Raw genomic sequence first — 20410 nt, forward strand, 5'->3', positions numbered from 1 at the left:
CACACTGAACCCCACCAATGATGCATCTAGAGCAAACTTGTCTAACATAACAAACTTTAAGTACTGATGGAGTTTCTCGGGGTTAGCCTGGCATGATGTGAGTTGTAGTTCACCCACAACCTTATGCATTTTGTACAATTTAAAAAATGACTTTTTCAAATAACCCGGGCAACGGCAGGTACTCAAGTTAGTTTCAAATAAAAGGCCAAAATGTTGTTTCCTTTCTTTTTCGTACAAACTGCATTTGCACAATATATTGATCAGGTTTTCAACTTTGGGGGTGCCACAGATATAGAGTCTTTCATTGGGTGTCTCATTGAATCTACCATGTCTCTCCATAGACTCCATTTGTTCAAATTTGGCCCTTGTAAGAGCTATTCTTAAGTGTATTGGCATATCAACTTTTAAATAAAGTACCCACAGGAAACTTTGTTTAAAATGACTTAACCACTTCAAGGAGTGGCTCTATCCTTCTGCGCTTCAATATCTACAATCTTTTGAGATACTATCATTTTCTCAACATCTCTATTATGACCTAAGGAAGAGATTTGCAATCCACAAGTACAGAGGAACCTTATTATTTGGTCTGGCCAGGAAGCTTGGGTTTGACCATTACTTTGTTCTGCCAAGCATAATTTTGGGAGTCTATCGTTTTCAATTTTTTTTATTTTTGACCAATAATTGAAGACCTTGATTTTAGCAAGTCCTTCAATGGAGTATATTTCTAATTTCGCTCTGACAGCAGCAGCCGTGGTCCTTGTGTCTACCCCAAGCATGTATTAGAAATTTTGATTGGATTTGTTCCATTATCGATATTTAGTTTAGACCCCAAATTTAGGCTCCAGATAATATCATAGGGACAATCTTTGCTTTGCACACTTTTAATATCAGGATTAATGACCCTGCGTACCTATGGGATAGTAGTCTTGTCAGAGTGTTTGAGCAGCCCTAGTTTTAATTGTGCATGAGTGAAAATGCACAGAACATGAACTTGACTCCAAGAAGACTACACCTAAGTATGTAAATGAGCTGACCTGTTCCATAACATCAGCATCTAGGAACCATTTATTCCTTTGTGGGCAATTTCCAAACACCATTATTTTTTATGTAGTTTTGTTTATTGTCAACTCGTTTTTGTGGGCAGAAACTTTTAATTTACTCAGTAATCTCCTTAATCCAATTTGTGTGTTTGACATCAGAACCATATCGTCCGCATATAAAAGTGTATTTACGTATCATTATGTATATACTCCCTCGCCCCTCTATGTCTTTGATGATACAACAGACTCAGGTGTAGAACTCTTTACATACTATAGTCTATGATGTTTCCTATATTTCCTTTTTTCCCTTTTTTATTGTTCATTTGACTTTTTCCCACTTTTTTAAAAACCAAAACTTATTTGCGTGAAAAAAATTCCGCCTTTAACTAACTTCTTTGTTGCAGGTCATTCGGGACATCCTGCTGATCGGTCACCGACAAGCTTTTGCTTGGGTGGACGAATGGTGTGGTAAGTCAGCCTTCTGGCTTCATCCCAGTGGGGAAAACCCATAGGATGGACAATGAAAGAATTGGTCCCATTTCCGCCTTGGCCTCCCCATATCTCTCTGATCCCCTCCTGATTCTTCATTTCATTGGATCCCAGAATGTGAAGCTTTTATGTCATCTCTGTGGCCAACACCATGCTCTTCTATACTTTATAACAGGATGGGCCAACTTTGGCCCTCTAGGTGTTTTGGACTTCAACTCCCATAATTCCTAACAGCTTCTGGCCCTTTCCTTTTCCACTTAAGAAATTGATTATTTGCAGATGGAATTCTAATAGTTTTTTTTAAATGCTACAGATTTTTCCGATGCTGTAGCACTGCTTTGCTGAGTGATAGAAAACTCTGTATGCATCCCATCAGCAATGATACTTTTTAAGGACCTTATCACATTGGGATATAACCCCTTTATATCAGTATGCATCCCATATTTTTTTAGGACTGGATGCATACTGTATTGAGACGGGATGCATACTCTCCTTCCTCATCACACCCGATTGTTATTACGATTTTTATGATTTGAAAACACTGCGTTTTGGCTCTTCACAACATAGAAGGCTGGTTCCTCTCAATCCATTCAAAATACCCATTACATCACTTTAAGGGCCTGATCACATTAGGAAATACTCAATTTCTGAGACTAAGAATGATTTCGAACAGGTCCCATGACACGACACTTTACCCATCTTGTCAGTATTCCGTCAGAATCTGTCTACAAAGCGTTGTAGAAATGGATGATTTGCAGACGGAATTCTAATTGTATTGTTTGGAATACTGCGGATCCTTCTGTTTTTGTGTGTGATAGGCAAATCTGTATGCATGCATCCCATCAGCAATTATACTTTTTAAAAGGTCCTAGAGTGTTTTGAATGGATTGGGAGGAGCCAGCCTTCCCTGGTGTGATGAGTCAAAGCGTAGTATTTTCAAATCATAAGAATCGTAATAATAATTGGTGTGATGAGGAGAGGATGCATCCCATCTCAGTACAGGATGCACTCAGTCCTAAAAAAAATATTGGATGCATGCTGATATAAACGGATTCTATCCCAATGTGATAGGGTCCAGAGAGAGCTTTCCCAGACATGGACCCATCTTGGAAGGGGAGCGTCCCACCCTTCACTGTTTTCATCCAGCCTGAATTCAACCACCAGCCCAGGCAGCTCACTGGCCGTCTTTGGATGGGTGGCCACCCATTCCTTCCTTCGTTCCTGCCTCTCCTTTCCTCTCCTGCCTTTGCATCCTTCCTTAACCCAGAGCTCTGCGTGTTACAGACATGTCCCTGGAAGAGGTTCGTGCCTTCGAGACGCAGATGCACGTGGCCACAAACAAACACTTCAGCGGCCAGGAGCCTTAGCCCGCCCCACCTGCCCAGCCCTGCCCAGGACTCCTGTTTTGTATGTATGTTCTGGGTTGGGGTTTGGCTTTCCTTTCCTCTCCTGAAATTGCAAACCGCTGGTTTTGCCCTGCTTCTGCTCAACCTTCTCCTTCCTTTGGATGCAGCTGGGCTTTTTTGGCCTCCGTGGCAGAAGTGAAGATTTGAGATCCTTCCTTCCTTCCTTCCTTCCTTCCTTCTTTCTTTCTTTCCTGGACCTTGCAGGGCCAGGGCTCACCCTCTGCTCTGCTCTTCTCTGTATTCATATTCTAGCTAGAAGTAAGATACACAAAGTGTTCCTTACGATATCTCCGTAACTTATGTCTGTTGGAGGCAAGTGTGAATGTTACAATCGGCCACCTTAATTAGCACTGAATGGCCTTGCAGCTTCAAAGCCTGGCTGCTTCCTGCCTGGGGAGGTGTTGGCTGGCCCTGTTTTTTGAGGGTTGCTCTTTATTTACTGTCCTGATTTTAAAGGTTTTTAAAACTGGTAGCCAGATTTTGTTCATTTTCATGGTTTCCTCCTTTCTGTTGAAATTGTCCACTAATGGATTTCAATGGTTTCTCTGTGTAGTCTGACATGGTGTTTGTTAGAGTGGTCCAACATTTCTGTGTTCTCAAATAATATGCTGTGTCCAGGCTGGTTCATCGGGTGAACTTCAAAAAACAAAAAAACAGGGGGATTCCAGACAGGAAACAATAAGGGTCAGCTAACACCTCCCAACAAAGGATTCTCCCAGGCAAGAAGCAGCTCTCTACACAGCAACTGCTTCTCCAACATAGCAAATCAATCAAACTCCACTTTCTGGGATCTGTTTGGTTTTTAGTTTCTAATGTGTTTATGGATTTTTACTGAATTTTTAAAAATACTAATGATAATTATTTAATGTCTGTATATTTGTAGATTTTTAAATAGTATGGAAATGCTTTTAGTGTAAGCCATTTGAGTCTCCTGGTAAAGATAAAAAGCAGGGTATAAATAATAATAATTATAATACTGATAATAGAAACATAGCTGCTTTGAGTCCCCTGGTGGAGAGAAAAAGTGGGGTATAAATACTACTAATATAATAATAATAATAATAATAATAATAATAATAATAATAATAATAATAGAAACATAGCTGCTTTGAGTCTCCTGGTGGAGAGAAAAAGTGGGGTATAAATACTAATAATACTACTACCACTACTACCAATAATAATAATAATAATTTAATTGTGTGGTTTTCTGGCATTGTATATTTCTGCTGCTTCTGTGAATGTTCATTTGTATTTTGATTCTGTAGCCCACTTTGAAATCCAGCATATAGATCTTGTTTGCTGTGACATACTGTGCTTTTGTGTCACAATAATAATAATAATAATAATAATAATAATAATAGAAGAAGAAGAAACATAGCTGCTTTGAGACTCCTGGTGGAGAGAAAAAGTGAGGTATAAATACCAATAATAATATCATAATAATAATAGAAACTAGCTGCTTTGAGACTCCTTGTGGAGAGAAAAAGTGAGATATTAATACTACTACTACTAGTAGTAATAATAATAATAATACATAGATACACAGCTGCTTTGAGTCTCCTTGTGGAGAGAAAAAGGCGGGATATAAATAAACATAATGATGATGGTGATGATGAAGAAGAAGAAGATGAAGATAAAGACAGCACTTATTGGGACCGCACATTCAACAGAAATACCTCTAATATCTCAGGTCCTTGGGAAAAGCCCAACATTCAGAGACAAATCCCAGACACTTGGACCTAATGTGCATGTGTGCTGTGTTGTTATGTACATATAAACAAACAAACAAATACATAAAAATAATAATTGGACAAGTTGCTTTTGGGGATACTCTTGGTTCCAGAGTCTCCCAACCAGTATGGTTATTCTGAACCCCCTTCCACCTCATTTAAAGTTAATTCACTCAAGTTGTGGGTTTGCAAGGGAAGTATCTGAAGAACCCCTTCTTCTGACTTGTTCCCCCAGGGATGACAATGGACGAGGTGCGCCTGTACGAGCGGGAGACGCAGGAAGCCACCAATGAGATCGTGGGGCCAGTGGCACCCACCGTGGCCATTGCAGAGGTGGGGCTGCTCCCCTCCAGTGCCCCGTCCACACCCCTCGGCGGCGGCGAAGCACCGGACTTCCTCCTCAACATCCCCAAGGACAGGCCGAGGAAGAAGTCAGCTCCTGAGATGCTCTCGCTGCCAGTGCTGCGGGAGCGCGCCAATGCGGAGTGAGCACCCTCCTTCCTTCTGAGCACTAGTGTGACATGGCTCTTCATGCAGCTTTTGGAATAGTTTCTGATGCCCTTTTGGACCTCCTGGGGCAGGAAACAGTCCTCCCCCAGGTTTGCATCATTAAAAGGACCAAGAAAAGGGGTTTTCCCAAGCTGCCTGATTCCTGCCTGCCAGCTTCTGAGCCTTCCAGGACATTTGACCCCCTCACTGGGCTGCATTTGCAACAATGGCAGCTTTTGCCCAGAACTCCCCTCTCCGACCCACACTGGCTCAGAAAGGCCATGGGATAAATTCAAGCCAGCTGTTCAAGCCAACTTCGGCCCTCCTGTCTCCAGGTGTTTTGAACTCCAGTTCCCACAACTCCTAACAGCTGGAGGTGCCAAAGTTGGCCAACGCCTGGTTTATGCAGACCAACAACTGCCTGTATATAGAGGTTCGTAACACAGGGCCACTGTATCTACAAATGCCACAGTCCCTTTTTCTGTTGTCTGTTGGGCTGTAAATTCACTGGGACCGATTTCATTTGGAAGAAACAATTTACTAAGACTGTTACACCCATTTTGAAGCTCTTGTTTTTCAATTGAATTAAGTCTGTAGAAGGGTTTCCTTTTGCTGGACACACACACATGGCTCTTTAGGAGTTACACTGCAACTCCCTTGATCCTTCACCTCTGGCTGCGTTAAACAGAGCTGATGAGAGTTGCAATCCAACAAAGCTAGAGGGCCAGTGGTCAGCACTGAGCAATGATTTTGACTCAGTGCTGACTACACTTGGCTGTTTCCAGGAAATACACCCTAAAGCAGGCATGGGCAAACTTTGGCCCTCCAGATGTTTTGGATTTCAACTCCCACAATTCCTAACAACCAGTCTGCCCATGCCTGCCCTAAAGCTTAGAATTTTTTTTCCTTTGGTGACGGTGTCACTCATCCATCACTGCCAATTTAAAGTATCCTCATCTAGAGGCACAGACCTGAAGTTACATCTCCAATGTGGTTTGGTCTGCACTGGAACAACAAATGCGAACAAATCCCAGCAAATTAATGCCATTGCCAATGAGGTCCCCAAAATGTCACCCTTTCTGAACAGGGCAGTGTTCCCTGTTCTGTGAATGTCTCTTGTCTATCCAGGATATATTATCAAGCTAGGCTGGAGAGAGACCTGGTATAAAGGGCAAGGCGCAGACCCACTTTTTACACCCACAAGCCCTCACTTTTTCACAAGTTGGTTGTATTTGATATCCAATAATTGAAGGAGGCCTGTTTCTAATTCTTGTGCCTGTAGAGATAACACTTTGAAAGTGCCTGCTTTAATACTATCGATAGTTGGGTCTCTAATGTTGGACTCTTCAGATTGGAATGGCAGTGGCTGCCTGACTTCCGGAGGGCCACGTATTACTATTGCAGCTTTGGAAATGCTGAAATAGGTAACAGTGATATTCAGAGGACCAGGATCATTGCCTTGGACGGAACCGTGGCAAAAGCGGTGTGCATCAACCAGGCACAATCTATACTTGTCATAGCACAAGAGACAAGAGCACAATATGTGGCTGCAAAAAAGCAACATGGCTGGCCTTTTCCCCAACCTGCAGAGCTATTCTGGTGATCCTGCGAACCTCAATGGCTATTACACATATAGCTATAGACCAAACATGGTCTAACTTGGGCCCTCCCTCCAGGTGTTTTGGACTTCAACTCCCACAATTCCTAACAACCAGCCCAAAACAGCAGGAGAAAGGGCCCAAGTTGGACCATGCCTGGTATAGACCTTAATCACTGTTCCTATTCAATATAGTACAAGAGTGGGACTTGTAAGGATCTCTAGATTTTTCCCAATGGCAACCACTCTGTGCATTCCATCTCCAGCATTGGCTATGGTGGCCTACAGAGTAGCTGCAGAGCAATCGTACCTGAGTGAGATGGACCCATAGTTTGTCTTAATATAAGCATTCTGCATCTCTGAACATTTTAGGTGGATTAGAAATCAGCTGGTTTTCCTGTAATAGGTGGTAAGAGCGCCCAAAGCTTCGGAAAGCTTCTATTCAATCATTTCAAAGCTCCCTGCTTGAGCGGTGATGGCACAATCATCAGCATAGATGAAGCTCTCTGTCCTTTCTAGCAGTGGCTGTTCATTTGTGTAGATGATAAACATTGATGGAGCAAGCATGTTCCCCTGAGGCAGGCCGTTCTTCTTTTTTTGCCATCTATTTCTCTGACACCGAGACTCAACAAAAAAGCTCCTGTTTTGTAGCAGATTTCCTATGAAACGGGTGAGGTGGTAGTCCTTTTTAATATTATACATTTTTCTCAGGAGGAGCCAATTATTTACAGTATCATAAGCTGCTGACAGGTCAGTGTCTATAATCTGCTGTCTTTCAAAACCATCTTCTATGTGCTGAGTCAGGTTCAGCAGTTGTGATGTGCAGCTTTTCCCTTTCCTGAAACTAGAAAGCCTTGGTTGCTCAGTCAGTCTGAAGTAGCAACCAAGCTGCTAGTTAGGACTAGCCGGTGGATGAGAATCCTCAAGACTCCAAAGTCCAATCACTGAGTGAATGTGGCTCTTCTGGGCTCCAGGTCTGCTAACCCACCCGTCTTTCTGGGTATTTTGGCCCTATCGTCTTCCTCCGTGCCTTTGGAAAGAGGGCCATCCTACTTCTGCCCCAAGGGCCTTGCTGGACGCCATGGAAGGCCAGAGTGAACCCACTTGCTTGGCAGCCAGCTCAGTTGCCATCACAATTTGCCTTGTAGAAAATCAGAAATGCACCCCTGCCAGGAAAGGTGGGCTTCGTCCTAGACTCAGCCAGCTGCTTCTTTGGTCTCCTTAACGTGGTTTCTCTGACCCAGTTTGTACAAGCACAGTTTGGATTTGCACTGTTTTGTCATGCGAGGTGTTCCCTGCCCTCCTGCGCCTTTCAGTCAGTGCGATCCCCTGCTTCTCTTTACTATCAATTGGTTTTGTGCCTGGCTGCGACTCTCCTGCTCCTCGTTTGCGTCCTCGTGCACAGAAATTGCCGGACTCTGCCAGGGAGTCACGCCATTGAACCCAAGCAGAAGAAGCCAGGCTCTCCCATGCGGGGCAGAGCAGAGTTATGCGCTCAACCCAATGGCCGCTCTCCTTTGCAATTGCTTAGGCTTGTCAAAGTCAAGAGTATTTTGGAGTGTTGCCGACATGTCATGTGGCCCAATCTCCATTGGGACTCTTAAGAAGAGGGAAAGGCAGAGACAGATGGCGCCAAGAAAGAGCCTCAGGCGAAAAGATGTTTTAATGATCTGTTAGCACACTGTCCACACACTTTTCTCTAGCTAAAGCTGCAAGGAACAAGGCCCTGAAGGTCACTTTCTGCCCAGGTGACAATGACAATGAATCATCTGGAAATTGTGCATTTCTTTTTGCATTTCAGTTTTCTTGGGTTTCAGAAGTGAACGAGAGCCAGTTCTGATCTAGCACGTGAGCCATTGGGTTACATATATTTCAAGGGAGGATGGAACTGGGCAGATGAGGGTCTGATGTAAATAATTTGGGATCTGTGTAGCGACAATGCTATATGTTTTGGTTGTTGTTTTTTTTTTAAAAAAAAGAATAAAGGCAGTTGCTCCTTGGAAATATCATTGTGTTGTGTTCTGGGGTTGGCATGCTGCAGCCACGTGACGTGGCCAATGTTCTTCCTAATTTAGTCCTGCCCCATTCCACCATGTAAAATGGCACTACAAAAGCCCTCTCAACAGATGGCCACCCAGGCTGTGCTTGGAAACCTCCAGAGAACGAGACTCCACTACACTTCAAGGATAGTCTATATTGCTCTTTAGAGCTGGAAGGGGTATCCAAAGGCCATCCAATCCAACCTCATTCTGTCGTGCAAAAAGACACAACCGAAGCAAGCTTGACAGATGGCAATTCACCCTTTGCTTAGAAGCCTCCATAGGAGGAGGCTCCGCCACACTCCAAGGCAGATACCCAAAGGCCATCCAGTCCTGCCCCATTCCACCATTCAAAAGGACACCACCAAAGCCTCTCAGCCTCTGCTTAGAAACCTCATAGAAGGAGACTCCACCACATTCCAAGGCAGTCTAGAGAGCAATAGAGAGTTAGAAGGGGCACCCAAAGGCCATCCAGTCCCACCTCATTCCGCCATGCAAAATAACATCACCAAAGCCTCCCAGCCTCTGCTTAGAACCCTCCAGAGAAGGAAGTTCCACCACACTCCAAGGCAGTCTATATTACTTTATAGAGTTGGATGGGACACCCAAAGAACCTAGTTACTGCCACAGGTTCAAAGCATTCTGGAAAGTCTGAATCAGTGTCTAGATCTTTGCACCTAGCTCTTCCTCGCCGATCTCTCCTATGTCCGGTTCATCCAAAGGACCAGAAAGGCCATAGAACATAATATAATGGGAATTGCTGTAGACAGGGGGCTTGTTTGGGTTGGAATAGGCTTGCTCAGGTTTGAGGGAGGCGAAACGATTGGCCCCGTAGCCTGTGATCTGGGTTTCCAGCTCCACCAGGATCTTGAGGGAGTTCTTCATTTCCTGCTCACTGGGAAGGAGAAGCAAAGAAGGGTTAGGCCGCAGCCAAGGAAGCCCTAAATAACAACAATAATAATAATAATAATAATAATAATAATAATAATAAATAACTTTATATTCTGCTTTATCTCACTGGAGGGTCTCAGAGTGGATTGTAATACACATATGAGGCAAACATTCAATGCCTTTTACACACAGTGAACAATGACATACAACACAGACAAAGGTAAAGGCCTTCCTTTTTTTCCATTTCTGGTGTCTGGAGGTGAATCTCAACTCCAGCCATGGGGAGGAGCACTTGTTCCATTTTTCCATGCTGAGGAGCCTGTTGTCCATACACATCTCTGACTGTTGCCATCATGTCTGCATGGGGCACCCTTTTACCTTCCCGCCCAGGTGGTACCTGTTGATATACTCGCATTGCATGCTTTCAAACTGCTAGGTTGGCAGAAGCTGGGGCTGACAGCCAGAGGCTCACTCCGACTTGCTGCTTCAAACTGCCAACCTCCTGGTCAGCAGATTTCCTGCAGCTAACGGTTTAACCCGCTGTGCTACCAACGGCCCCTGCAGGAAGAGGCCCTGAGTCCAGCTGCAGGCCACTCTGGGCAAAATCATTATTTTTAAATTGCACTTTGTTTGACAATCCCAGCATTTTCTTCTCTCGCTTTTGCTATTAGAACCACTGGGGTTTGAATACAGCAGGGATTTCTTCCAGGCCAGGACAAGAGGGAACAAATGCAGAAAAGACCAAGCAGTTTCCAAGCACAGCTGGCCCTCCACATTCACTCGCTTTTGTGGATTTGATTCATATGCTGCTCAGCCTCGGCCTGAGTTGCACTAAAGGACCTAGAGATTCCTAGTAGAAAAGTATTTCCACAGGTTAAAACTGGCAGTTTTCTTACTTTCATAGTGGTATTACACCCCTAACGTACAAATGTGAAGAAGGACCAACTGTAATAGAAATACAACAAGAACGCTGTTTCCAAGCCCTACCATGTTTGTTTGCCTTTAACAAAGGTTGGGGTGATGTAGTAATGATGATGCTTTTTGATGATGATGTTTTTTGTTAATGATGGATTGTGGATTTTTTATATTGTGTCTTGTATTTTGAACCTTGTTCTTTCTATGTTGTACACCGCTGTGAGTCGCCCCTGGGCTGAGAACAGCGGTATATAAGCAAAGTAAGTAAATAAATAAATGATGGGCGCTCAACTAACTTTCATCTCAGCAACTATTGAAAGCCCAGCTGAGCTAGATGTGTCTCCCTCCTAGGAATCAAGCCTGGATCAGCACAAGAATTATCTTTTAGATGCATAGGTTTGTATCTATAATGGGTAAATTCTCATTTCATAAGAAAGGATTAGATAGCCAAGCAGCAAAGGATCCCTGCCCAAGACTTTGGAGAGCCAGTGCCGGTCCAGACAGGATGCTGGGAGATGCTGGACTGCATCTCCCATCATCTTCGCCCCAACCTTACATCCAACCCACTGGTCAGAAGCCTCCAAAATGCTTCACCCCTTTTGTGTTTCTCAAGTCAGGGAAGTGAAAGGAATGGGCAGAAAAGGAACCTCATCCATTCCGGTTCAGGAATTGGACGACAGCTTTGGCCATCCAAACATGCAGAGGGCAGGAGTAAAAAGTGGCATTTTACCTGTACATAGTGAAGAGTGTGGGGATGTTGTAGTCCCGTAGAAGCAGCAAGGTAGGAAGCCAGCTTTCCATCAGGTCATGGCAAGAGTGGAACCCTAAGCATGGGAGAGGAAGCAGGAAAGTCAGAGCGCGTGCAATGCTTATGGATGCCCCTATGTCAAGAGTTCCTTCATTTGCAATAATGAAGAAGAAGAAGAAGAAGAAGAAGAAGAAGAAGAAGAACAACAACAACAACAACAACAACAACATGTTATAGAAGGCTTTCATGGCTGGAATCACTGAGTTATTGTGAGTTTTTCGCGCTGCCTAGCCATGTTCCAACAGCATTCTCTCCTGGTATTTCGCCTTAATCTGTGGCTAATGGCATCTTCAGAGGTCTGTTGAAAACCCCACATGGAACAGGGGAATTCCAGACAGGAAACAATCAGAGCCAAATAATCACCTCCCAACAAATGATTCTCCAGGCAGTAAGAAGCCAGACCTTGAAACTGCTAGGCCATTCAGTGCTAATCAAGGTGGCCAATTACATTCACACTTGCCTCAAACAGACAAGAGTTCTTTCTCCCACCTTGAATATCATTCCGCAGGCATATAAACCCCATTTTCCTAGTTTCCAATAGACCTCACAACCTCTGAGGCAAAACGTCAGGATAGAATGCTTCTGGAGCATGGCCATACAACTCGGAAAACTCACAACAACCCAACAAATAAATTGTGGGTAGGACCTGGAGGTTAAATCACCTTCTATGCTGTGAGCTAGAGATGGGACTGAAGGCAAGAGAAGGGCACCACTGAACAATGCAACTTTCTGCCTGCCTATCTGAAGCCAGTGATGCGAGTCCAATGGCAAAAGGTTCCTCAGGATATCATTCCTGGGGACGATGCCCACTGCCAGCTTAGCGTTCCATGCCTTGCAAGGCCAGGATGTTTTCCTGCCCACTTCTTTCCATGCCACTTGTTTCTTGCTCTCGGCAATGAACAGAATGGAGCTTGGAGCCTCCCGGGAGGAATCGCAAGGGCCTAGTTGTTTGCGCAGCTGTCGGAACAAGGATGCCAAAGTGATTTGTGCGTCATAGCAGGGAAACGTGGCTGGTGTGGCCTTTTCCAAAGATGACAACATTTGGAGGCAGCTCCATCCATGCAGCAGGAGGGGACTTTGGCTAGCAAAGCCCTTCTTGCCATTCCACAAGATGGTCACGTATTTACAAGGGCATTTCACCACCCTGGTACTAATCACTTAAGACTGGGAGGAATGTTATAGAGCAGACAGATAGGACACAACCTGGCTCCCAACTTACTGTAAGCCTCCATGGATTTTGGGGTCCTGAAACAAAACCCCAGCAGGTACCAAGGGATCCCGTAATCCCCTTGCAAAGATATCTTAGTCAGTGGCCATGACAATAAATTTATTTAACTTATTAGCGAAAGCATTATTTGCAAAACCTTGGTTACATCAAGACAAAGGCGAGAAGAGTACAGCCTGAACACATATTGAGCTGTATTTTCCATCACCTCTGGCCAGTATAGGCAACAATGAGGAATCTGGGAACCACAGCTCCATCATATTGCCAGGTTAAAGGATTTCCATCCCTCCATGAAGTACCCAGGGTATGAGTTGGAGCCAGACTTAATCGTATTGCAAGACAATGCACTGAAATCACGTGGTTAAGGGGAGGAAACTTAGTTAAGCACCCAAAATTGCAACAACTATTCCTATTTTTGTATTTTTATCATATAAACACATTATATCATATAATTGGATAATCTTAAATTATGGAGTTTATACTTATATTTTATATGTATTTTAATCTGTATAATTTTGTTATATATGATATGTTTTATACTATATATTTTAATAATAATAATAATAATAATAATAATAATAACTTTATTTATATACTGCTCTATCTCTGTGGGGGGACTCAGGGCGGTTTCCAAACAACAACATCAAAACATACGGAGTCACTACATGAACAAAAAATAACAGTAACAGCAACATAAGCATGGAATTACCCAACTACACATCAATATTAAAAGAAAAAAATCCTGCCTGCTCTTTATGTCTATTTGTTAGGGCATGGAAAAGGCATGGGTCAGGACAATTAAAAAGGCTGGGTCAAGACTGATACAAATTGAAATAAGATGGGACTGGCATTTGGGTACAGTACTGTAATAAGTAAATAATATACTTTATTTATATTTCACCTTATCTCCACAAGGGGACTCAGGGTGGATTACAGTACACATATACAGCAAGCATTAAATGCTGTTATATAAATAACAAAGACAGACAGTACACAAACAGAGGTAAAGGCTTCTTTGTTGTCCTTAGAAATTCTCCCAATCAAATCGTCGGCATGTCTGCATGGGTGCCTTTTATTACCTCCCTGCCAAAGTGTTACCTATTTATCTACTCACATCACTGTTCTCAAACTACTAGGTGAGCAGAAGCTGGGCTGATGGCGGGAGTTCATCCCAACCTGGGCTTGAACTGTTGACCTTTCGATTGGCAATATTTATGCAGCTGGTGGTTTAACCTGCTGTGCTGAAGCCCGGCCCATGTTTTATTTGATATTTTTTACTGTTTTAATTTTATTGTTTATGAATTTGTTTATTATGTTTGTACCGGCATTGAATGTTTGCCATACTATTTTAGAAGCCGCCCTGAGTCTCCTCGGGGGGGGGGGGGGCGGGGGGGGGGGCTGGTTTTAAAAACAGTATTATTAATATTATTATTACTACTACTACTATTACTATTTCAATTCAAACGTGATCCCTACGTTGGCACAAGTTGAAAGAGTGTGCATCTAATGCAGTTTAGCATCACTTTGGCTACCGTGGACCAATGGTAAGTAACCATGGGAGTTGCTCTTAAGCCTAAAACCCATTAATTCCCATAATGTCACCTTGACAATATTTCTCCTCTCTTTGTGATGAGGGATATACAGAACTTTTAATATCTTGAGGCATGTGTGTAATTGTAACTGATATGAAGACATGGTTGTATCCATTTTAACCTTGTGCAATACTTGCCTCCTTCCTTCTGCGCCACACTAAATTGTTGTAAAGACTTAATTAGCTAACACTATAACCCCATTATACCCACCTTTTTTATCTTTCTTCCTCTTTTTGTTGGGGGGGGGGGGAATTGGAAATGTTCAATAAAAACATGAAAAACTAACAACAGGGGAGCATGCTGTGTTGGATTGCGGTGGTGTCTGCTTCTCTGGTTGTTGTTTTTTTTTATGAAAGACAGGAAGGCCATCTGTTGGGTGGATTTTGATTGTGTCTTCCTGCATGGTGGAATGGGGTCAGACTGGATGTCCTTCTCTGGGGTCCTCTGCCAACTTTATGCAGATCCTACATTGCAATGAATCACATGCAGCAGTGCGCAAGACAACTGCCAGGACACCGGCTCCTTTCTGAGGCCAAGGCTTTAATGGCTTCCACACCTGCTCCAGACATAACCAGCTAGTAAGTCTGAGGCATGCTAATGAGCTGGTTATTCCTGTCAGTGTCGAAAAGATCTTGAGTGTTCGCAGCGATGCACACTGACAGCAGCGAACAGCTGATTGGGAAAAAAACTGGCCTCCATCAATGAAACAGCAGGATACCCATGCAGTGTGTCTAGCAAACTAGAAGTCCATTATGTAAGACATCCCATTGAGATTTTCAAAATCCCCAAAGTTTTGCTTCCCAAATGCCACAAGCGATGGGCCCACTTTGATGACATCTCTCAGATGATTCCATAAAAAGCCTAAATTCCTTGTGGAAGGAGATCCCATCCATTGTGGTCTCTGGAGTTCCCCCAGTAATGAAGCAAAATATACATGATGTGCCATTGTCATGGATAAATATGATGTATGGGTTGAATGGAACTGTATGACAGGTGTATGATTGGGGTTTATACACAATTGTTTGAAAGGTGTATGGTTGGGCCGGGTTTTAGCACACCAGTTAAACCACCAGATGCAGAAAATCTTATCGATTGAAAGGTTAACAATTCAAGCCCAGACTGGGGTGAGCTCCCAACTGTCAGCCCAACTTCTGCTTATGTAGCAGTTCGAAAACAGCAATGTGAGTAGATAAATAGGTACCGCTTTGGTGGGGCACATGTGAATATGCCGGCAATTCGATTGGGAGAACATCTATGGACAACAAAGCTCCTCGACATGGAAGATGGAGTGGCAGCACCCCCCCCTCCCCCCCATGGCCTGAGTCAAGCACAACCTCCATATGCCTGAGATGGAAAAAGATGGGAAGCTTTACCTCTGTTAATGTACTGTTTGTCTTTGTTAATTGTATAACGGCATTGATTGTTTGCCATATATGTGTACTGTGATCTGCCCTGAATCCCCTCAGGGAGATAGGATGGAATATAAATGTAGTATATTATCATATAGTCTAGAGATGCCGTCCTAAGATTGAAGCCTGGAAAACTACAAAAAGATGTGGATTGATGAACTGTAATTAAAAGTTTCTGAACTGTTGAGGACCAGAGACAAATTATTAACTCTGAGGTGAAAACAATGTTTACATTTCCAAAGACAATGACTCTTTTAAGTTAAGAAGAAAGCAAACAATGCTCCTGAAGAAGGAAAATTAGTTATCACTTAAGTCAACATCTGTCCAGAACCGATGGGAGCCAGCATGTTTTGACTGGAAAAACACCCGTTAGTTATTTACAAAGACAACTGGAACATAGGCAAGAAATATTGTTATATAAGAGACACTTTACAATCCAAAAATCGTGGCAGACCGGTCTTGCCCATCCACCACTCTTCTCCAAGAAACGAAGGAAATGGTGTATTCGCAGAATGGCAGATTTGCTAGGAACGTGATCTGGCCTACTTCAGGATCTCTTTTCCAGGAGAAGGAAGAAGAGATGGTAATGTATGCATGATATTGAGTGAATGTTTATATGTGTGTGAATGCTGAGTAAAATGTAATATCCCCTTTGTTTGTGTACCCAATATAGCTACAGAATATGTGTGTCTATCTTCTGTCTCTGTATTGCTCTGTGGTGTACTCTGTCTCATTATGAACAAAATAAAAGAACCTTTTTAATGCTTCTTGGAGTTTAAAAAGTATTTATGACACAATTGTCTATCTCACTAGCGACTGGAAGGTAAAGTAGTAGAGACCAGGGTCCCAGTCCCTATTCAGCCATGGTTCTTCGCTGAGTGACCTTGGGCAAGTGACACACTCTCGGCCTCAGAGGAAGGCAAAACCATTCTGACTCAGAACAAACCTTAGCCAAAAAAAAAAAAAAACCATGATAGGGTCACCAGAAACCAGAAACAACAACAGGTTCATTTATGGAACTCTGGATTACAATTCACGATGTCATCTAGACATCGTGATGGGGTTTAGGTAATTGTTAGAAATGGTTAGAACTCCATCAGTGGCTCCTACTGGGAAGGATTGTGGCATGCAGCTTTATTCTGAATTACTTGATAGACAAACAGATGCACACCTCCCATGGATGGAAAAGAGCCAAGCTCCCAGAATGTTGATCCAAAAGATCCAGTAGATCTGGGACAGGAAGTAGATATTTTCATATTTCATACAACCTATAGATTACGAGAGTTTTATTACATACACAAGGAGTAATATTCCTAAGCTCTTCCGTCAAGTGGCTTGTTGTCCTTACGCAGCCAAGTGTGACGCACAAAGGGGATGCCTTGGCTCCTTCCAAGCAGCCAGGAACAACCTCTGCTGTTCAGGTTTCATTACTTCTCTGGAGATCAGTTTTTATCTGGCATCTTGGCAGAATGTTCTCATGGAAGACATATGATGAACTCAGAGGAGTTTATTGCCCATTAAAGGGAATGACGTGCTGCAAGTTTCAACTGGAAGCTGGTGAGTTGATGCCTGAGTTGGAAGATGTGCTTGACTTTCTGAACTGGAAGATGCTGACTTTTTTGAGCTAGAATTCCCATCCTTCCCACTGTCCCAGGAATTCCCGGGAGAAATGGTCCAAAAAGTAATAATTCCAAGCTCTAGTAGGGAAAGCAGGCTTGTTGAATTGAAGGCGGGCTGTTTCCAGGTTGGGCCCTCTGTTCTATGAAAGCAATGTCTCCTCCATCATTAGGGGAAACTCTTCATGGATATTATGGAGCATCGTGTTGGAGACAGAAGGTTCTTCCTCAGCATCACCAGCTAAAGTTTTTGGCATGTGATGGGAACAATGCCAACTCAGGATTACTGCTGCCTTTCAAAGGACACATTACTGTGCTGAATAGACAAAGGTTTGAGGCTTGACTGCATCCAGATGAAGTCGAGCATGCCCCCCCCCCCCAAGGGATGCTAACTTATAGTTCTACAAAGGACAAGGGTACCAGACTGCACAATAGGGGTTAAGTCTTGGTCAATTTGCCAAGACACTAACAACAATGAGGACCCCATGAGATTTCGGGAATGGCTAGACCTTGGGGTCTCTGCCTCTCTCGAGAGCTGTAGTTTCCCCAAGGACCAAGGACCCGCTTCGTTCTCAGCTCTGCAGAACTTCATCTTTTGGCTCAGTGGAACTCCATGGATTCTTTTGCATGACTTATTGGTTTCTGCCCCTATTCTGGACTTCACTCTCTTCAAGGACTCACTCTCTACCCATGAACTTTCTTCAAGACAACTTATGAATTCATGTCGTGTCATGAATTTTATTATTGTTATTATGAATTCCTCTCTGGGGACCTGGATGGGAAGGTACCTGCATATCATTCCCCTGTGTATAATCTCTATATGATTTCTATGTTTCCTTGTGTTCCTGACCCTAGCCTGACCCTTTGCCCCATTCTCCCCCTAAAGAAATATGTAAGGGGATCACCTGGCCTTCAGGAACAAAAGCTATTAGCGATTACAGGAAACCCCCCAACCAAAGACACTCTTGCATGGATAATAGGAAAGGATTCTTATTTCTAACTTCGGCGATGGCCCATTAGAGTAAGAATTGTTTGGCAAAGTTCTTGTCACTCTTCAAGTAAGATAAGGGAAAATCTCCCCCTCTGTTTCTGTTTGTCTTCCATTGATAACATGCACCCCAGGCTGCCCTCATTGTTCTCCTGTCTCACAGCCAGGAAGGATCTGGATATTTTTACAAATGTTGATTCACAACACTCAAAACACAATAGGTCAGCCCTGCTTGAGCTTTTTGTCTCACAGGCCACATGACATTTCCTTTTTTTAAGGACTCATTCACAGATTCCTTTGTGTGCTATAGTCCCACCTCCCTCTCTCCTGATTGGCAGAGGTCTCCCCATTGGATCCTACAGACCTCTGGAGCTTCCTGATTGGTCCAGAGGCGCCGGGGGTGGGAAGGCCGCCTCCCAGCTGTTTGCCCATCGTCCAATTACGGTGGAGGGTGGCAGGGAGGCCGGGGCGGGAAGTTTGAACTCTGCAACTTTGAATCTACTATAAATATGACTGTATTGGTGTATTCTCCTCATGCTCTGCTGGCGAATGATTGCAGCTCTGCATCCTTTTCAGCTGAATCGCTAATAAACCTCGATGGCTTTTCTTCAACTTGGTGAGACCTTTCATTGGGAAGATCAGGGAAAAATATTGGGTGCTTCTTTGTCTCACCAGGGAAAAATAACTCTTTGATGAGTCTAATTGGTCTCTGCCTCCTGGCAAAGACCCCTAAATTCCAGCTCTAGATCACAGAGGTCTGCATGCTCCCCTGCCTCAAAGTAAACAAAGATGTTCTGTTAATGGTGATGGTGGAAGTGTCAGGACCATGGGCCAAGAGGAAGATGATGAGGAGGAGGGGGTTGGCCTCCCAGCAGCCGAGTCTGAGCCCATGAGAGAGAAACAGCCCGACATAATAATATACTTTATTTATATTCTGCCTATCTCCCCGAGGGGACTCTGAGCAGATTAGAGTACACATATACGGCAAACATTCAATGCCATTATACAATTAACAGAGACAGACAGTACATAAACAGAGGTAAAGGCTTCCCATATTTTTCCATCTTCGGCAGCTGAAGGCTGTGCTTGACTCCAGCCATGAGGGGGAGGGAGGTGCTGTCACTCCATCTTCCATGCTGAGATGCTTTGTGGTCTTTAGACATTCTCCCAATCAAATACATGAGTGCCTTTTATTACCTCCCCGCCAAAGTGGTCCTTATTTATCTACTCACATTATTGTTTTCAAACTGCTAGGTGAGCAGAAGCTGGACTGACAGTTGGGAGCTCCTCCCAACCCAGGCTTGAACATCAAAACGCATCCTCTTTCCCTAAGAACAATGCCAAGGACAATGCTGAGAGCCGTTCAGCAGTGGAACTCTCTGCCCCGGAGTGTGGTGGAGGCTCCTTCTTTGGAAGCTTTTAAACAGAGGCTGGATGGCCATCTGTCAGGGGTGATTTGAATGCAATATTCCTGCTTCTTGGCAGGGGGTTGGACTGGATGGCCCATGAGGTCTCTCTTCCAACTCTTTGATTCTATGATTCTATGATTTTATGGACTGAAGATTGGGAGCTCCTCCCAACCCGGGCTTGAACACCAAAACGCATCCTCTTTCCCTAAAAACAATGCCAAGAATCAGATCTGTTTTCCTTACAGCAGAAACTGAACCCGTGCAAACGTATCATGACTCCAAAATCACACTCCTTTCTCTTCCTGTAAGAAAAGGAGCAATGACGAGACTGCATTCCATTGCAGATCTGCCACTTCCAAATACATCATCTCTCTTCTTCCCATGGAGCAGAGTAGTGGGTGAGCCAGACTCCTCTGGTCTGACACAATTATGGAATTGTAATAAGGTCGCTTATATAACAATATTTCTTGCTGATGTTGTTCCAAAGTTGTAAATGAATGACAGATGTTTCTTCAGCCTGAAACATTCTGGCTTTATCTCAGTTCTTGGCAGATGCTGATTCTCCTTAATCGGTGTTGGTAAATGTAAAGAACCTTGTGTTGACTTCCTTCTTAACGTAAGGAACCTTATAAACAATTCCTTAACTGAAAGAGCCATTGTCTCTGATAATGTAAACACCATGTTTTCCCACCAACAGCTAATAAAGTCATCAATGCCAACTGTTCTCATCAGCAACTTTTAATTACAGTCTACAGATTCTTCACCTC

General features: G+C 43.5%; 3 protein-coding genes across 4 annotated transcripts in view; 1 reads left to right on the forward strand and 2 right to left on the reverse strand.

The window, feature by feature from the left end:
- Window positions 1-8755, forward strand: part of LOC132781812 (cytoplasmic phosphatidylinositol transfer protein 1-like) — a 63817-nt gene extending 55062 nt beyond the window's left edge. The window contains exons 9-10 of the mRNA XM_060786288.2: window positions 1445-1508; window positions 4901-8755. Of these exons, the coding sequence (XP_060642271.2) occupies window positions 1445-1508; window positions 4901-5154 (318 nt within the window). The 3' untranslated portion in view covers window positions 5155-8755. The remainder of the gene's footprint in view (window positions 1-1444; window positions 1509-4900) is intronic.
- Window positions 1-20410, reverse strand: part of KNOP1 (lysine rich nucleolar protein 1) — a 268616-nt gene that overhangs the window by 199224 nt on the left and 48982 nt on the right. The window lies entirely within an intron of this gene.
- MSS51 (MSS51 mitochondrial translational activator) overlaps window positions 9359-20410 on the reverse strand; it is a 30837-nt gene continuing 19785 nt past the window's right edge. For both annotated transcript variants that reach the window (XM_060786287.2, XM_067461030.1), the window contains exons 6-7: window positions 11327-11420; window positions 9359-9685 (exon numbers count right to left, since the gene is read on the reverse strand). In XM_060786287.2, coding sequence (XP_060642270.2) covers window positions 9454-9685; window positions 11327-11420 — 326 coding nt within the window. In that variant the 3' untranslated portion in view covers window positions 9359-9453. The remainder of the gene's footprint in view (window positions 9686-11326; window positions 11421-20410) is intronic.

The sequence above is a fragment of the Anolis sagrei genome, chromosome X, assembly GCF_037176765.1.
Source record: "Anolis sagrei isolate rAnoSag1 chromosome X, rAnoSag1.mat, whole genome shotgun sequence".
Classification (NCBI taxonomy): Eukaryota; Metazoa; Chordata; class Lepidosauria; order Squamata; family Dactyloidae; genus Anolis; species Anolis sagrei.